This window comes from Mandrillus leucophaeus, unplaced genomic scaffold, assembly GCF_000951045.1.
Source record: "Mandrillus leucophaeus isolate KB7577 unplaced genomic scaffold, Mleu.le_1.0 Scaffold1, whole genome shotgun sequence".
In the NCBI taxonomy this organism is placed as follows: Eukaryota; Metazoa; Chordata; class Mammalia; order Primates; family Cercopithecidae; genus Mandrillus; species Mandrillus leucophaeus.
This window is the reverse complement of record NW_012098097.1, coordinates 16843781-16846772: the sequence shown is the minus strand read 5'-3', so window position 1 is coordinate 16846772 and position 2992 is coordinate 16843781. Positions and strand designations below refer to the sequence as shown.

At 49.1% G+C, this 2992-nt stretch overlaps 1 protein-coding gene across 2 annotated transcripts in view; it reads left to right on the top strand.

Annotated features, from left to right (window-relative positions):
* Window positions 1-1556: 1556 nt before the first annotated feature.
* Window positions 1557-2992, top strand: part of WDR45B (WD repeat domain 45B) — a 34883-nt gene continuing 33447 nt past the window's right edge. For both annotated transcript variants that reach the window (XM_012000074.1, XM_012000003.1), the window contains exon 1: window positions 1557-2096. In XM_012000074.1, the coding sequence (XP_011855464.1) occupies window positions 2039-2096 (58 nt within the window). In that variant the 5' untranslated portion in view covers window positions 1557-2038. The remainder of the gene's footprint in view (window positions 2097-2992) is intronic.

Sequence of the window (2992 nt, the reverse complement as noted above, 5' to 3'; positions counted from 1 at the left end):
GATCAAGTGATTCTCCTGCCTCAGGCTCCCAAGTAGCTGGGATTACAGGCGCCCGCCACCGTTCCCAGCTAATTTTTGTATTTTGAGTAGAGACAGGGTTTCACTGTGTTAGCCAGGCTGGTCACGAACTCCTGACCCCGTGATCCGCCCACCTCGGCCGCCGAAAGTGCTGGGATTACAGATGTGAGCCACCATGCCCAACCAGATCATTCTTGATGTACAGTATTCCTTTGTGCAGACGTACAACAATTCATATATCCATTCTACCATGGTTGGGCATTTGGGTACTTTCCAGTTTTTGGCTATCATAAGCATAATATGAGTAGTAAGAATAATGATTATTCTAGAACATGTCTTTCAGAGAGCATATGTTCACATTTCCACAAGGCATATACTCCTATATACCTAGAAGTAGAATTGACAGTATAGTAGATAGTACAAGTAGTTTTCCAAAGTGGTTGTACCACTTTGCCCTCAAATGGCAGGTCTGAGAGTTCCCAAGGCTCTACACCCAGCTCACGTTTAGTGTTTTCTCTTATTTTTGGTCATTTTGGTGGCTGTGTAAATCTCTCTGTGTTGTTTATTTGCATTTTCCTGACTTTGTGTTTCTTGACCATTTGGATATCCTCTTGTGACATGTCTAAGTCTTTTGCCCATTTTTCTATTGAGGACTTTGCCTTTTTCCTGTGGGTTTCTAAGAGGTGGTTTGGGTATTTCTATTTTTATTTTTTTTGAGACACAGTCTTGTTGTGTTGCCCAGGTTGGAGTGCAATGGCGTGATCTCAGCTCACTGCAACCTCCCCCTCCCAGGTTCAAGCGATTCTCCTGTCTCAGCCTCCCGAGTAGCTGGGATTACAGGCTTCCACCACCAAGACTGGCTAATTTTTTGGTATTTTTAGTAGAGATGGGGTTTCATCATGTTGGTCAGGCTGGTCTCGAACTCCTGACCTCAGGTGATCCACCTGCCTTGGCCTCCCAAAGTGCTGGGATTACAGGCACTTGCCACCATGCCTGGCTGATTTTTGTATTTTTAGTGGGTTTCACCATGTTGGCCAGGGTGGTCTCGAACTCCTGACCTCAGGTGATCTGCCCACCTCGGCCTCCCAAAGTGCTGGGATTACAGGCGTGAGCCGCCACGCCCGGCCTGTTTTGTTTTGTTTTTTTGAGCTGGGATTGCAGGCGTGAGCCGCTGTGCCCAGCCTCGAATGGGAATTTTAAGAGGCCTTTGCATTGGTCTTTCACACCCACTTGTGCAGTCATTGCAAGGAACCAGACTTCACGACATTTCATGTGAAAAATAATTGGGCGGTTTGTTTTTTTCTCTTTCCCGCCACAGCTTCGTAGAGCCAACAGTTGGACATGGCATCTCAGGAGACGGATGCAGTCCTTGGGTCATACACAAGCATTAACACACTGTCATCTTCGCACTTAAGCGCTTTGTTCAGTTTCTAATGGTGCCGTTCGCTTGTGTGGCTGGTGTGTGGCTTGGAGACAGTGACCAGGATGAGTGACCTGGGTGACTCATTGAGACTCTGACAGGGTTTTAAGGAGTGAGGATGATTTATAGGTGGGACAGAGTCACGGGAGACCACCCTGTAAATGGGAAAGAGCATCCTTGCCTCACCTTTCCGGTTCCTGGATCTAGGACTACCTCTTGTCTCCCGGCACCCTGCCCTCCCTCACCCGGTGTCCACAGTGGGTGGGATTGTCTGCTTGGTGGCCTTCCTCTAGAGGTGTCCTTTGCGTTTGTCACTCATTGCCCTCCAAGCCTGAGCCACGGGGATGCCACAGAAGGACCCTGCAGTGGGGAAGCTGCGTGAACAACTCCAAGACTCCTTTGCTAAAGGACAAACAAAATGTCCCTCATGAATGTGCTTGTCACTTAGTAACATTTCTGCAAGGAAAGGAGTTGTGACTTAGCACCTGTGGTGCCTGTGTGGTTTCAGCATCTGCAGGAGTTCGTAGTAGTTGCCGTTTCTCCAGACCTGGGGATTAATGTCTGTCTTACACTTCTGCTTTAGGATGCTTTGCGTGTGGGATGGAAAATGGATTCCGAGTCTATAACACTGACCCACTGAAAGAAAAAGAGAAACAAGGTAAGAATTAACGGACATTTCCTGGTTTCTCCCTTTTCCAACCCTCAGAGTCTAAATTTAACCTTGCAGGTGGAGCAGGGAGGGGATGGCTGTTTCTGAGAAGTGGGTAGGGTTCATGGCCCCTCGCCAACTTGGAGGGAGCTGTCCTCTTTCTTCTGTTGAGCTTCTACAGGTGCTGAGGGATCCAGGAGTGTGCTGAGCAGGTTTGTTCACTGGCCTGATTTCTCTAGTGAACTCTAGATCAGCGTGAACTTCTCGTGCCTTTTCCCTGTCACATCAGGGATTTTTGGCAGCAGAAACCTCTTTTCAAATGAAATCTCACCTGTAACCCTGGGATGTAAAACAGTAAGTGGTGCTTTATGTCTGGGAGTTTATTTTGTAAGTCAGGGTGCATTTCCTCAGGCTGCATCCACACTGTGTACATTTGAGTCCTGGTTATGCCCTTTAGCAGGTTGCTGTGCAACCTTGGGCAAATTTCTCAGCCTCCTTGAACCTCTTCCCACCCCCTCTTTCTGAGACAGAGTCTCGCTGTGTCGCCCAGGCTGGAGTGCAGTGGCATGATCTCGGCTCATTGCAACCTCCACTTCCCGGGTTCAAGCGATTTTCCTGTCTCAGGCACACGCCACCACGCCCGGCTAATTTTTGTATTTTTAGTAGAGATAGGGTTTCCCCATGTTGGCCAGGCTGGTCTTAAACTTCTGACCTCATGATCTGTGCACCTTGGCCTCCCAGAGTGCTGGGATAACGGGTGTGAGCCTCCCCGCCCGGCCACCTCACTTTCTTTATATGTGAAATAAGGTTGATAGGCCGGGCGCGGTGGCTCAAGCCTGTAATCCCAGCACTTTGGGAGGCCGAGACGGGTGGATCACGAGGTCAGGAGATCGAGACCATCCTGG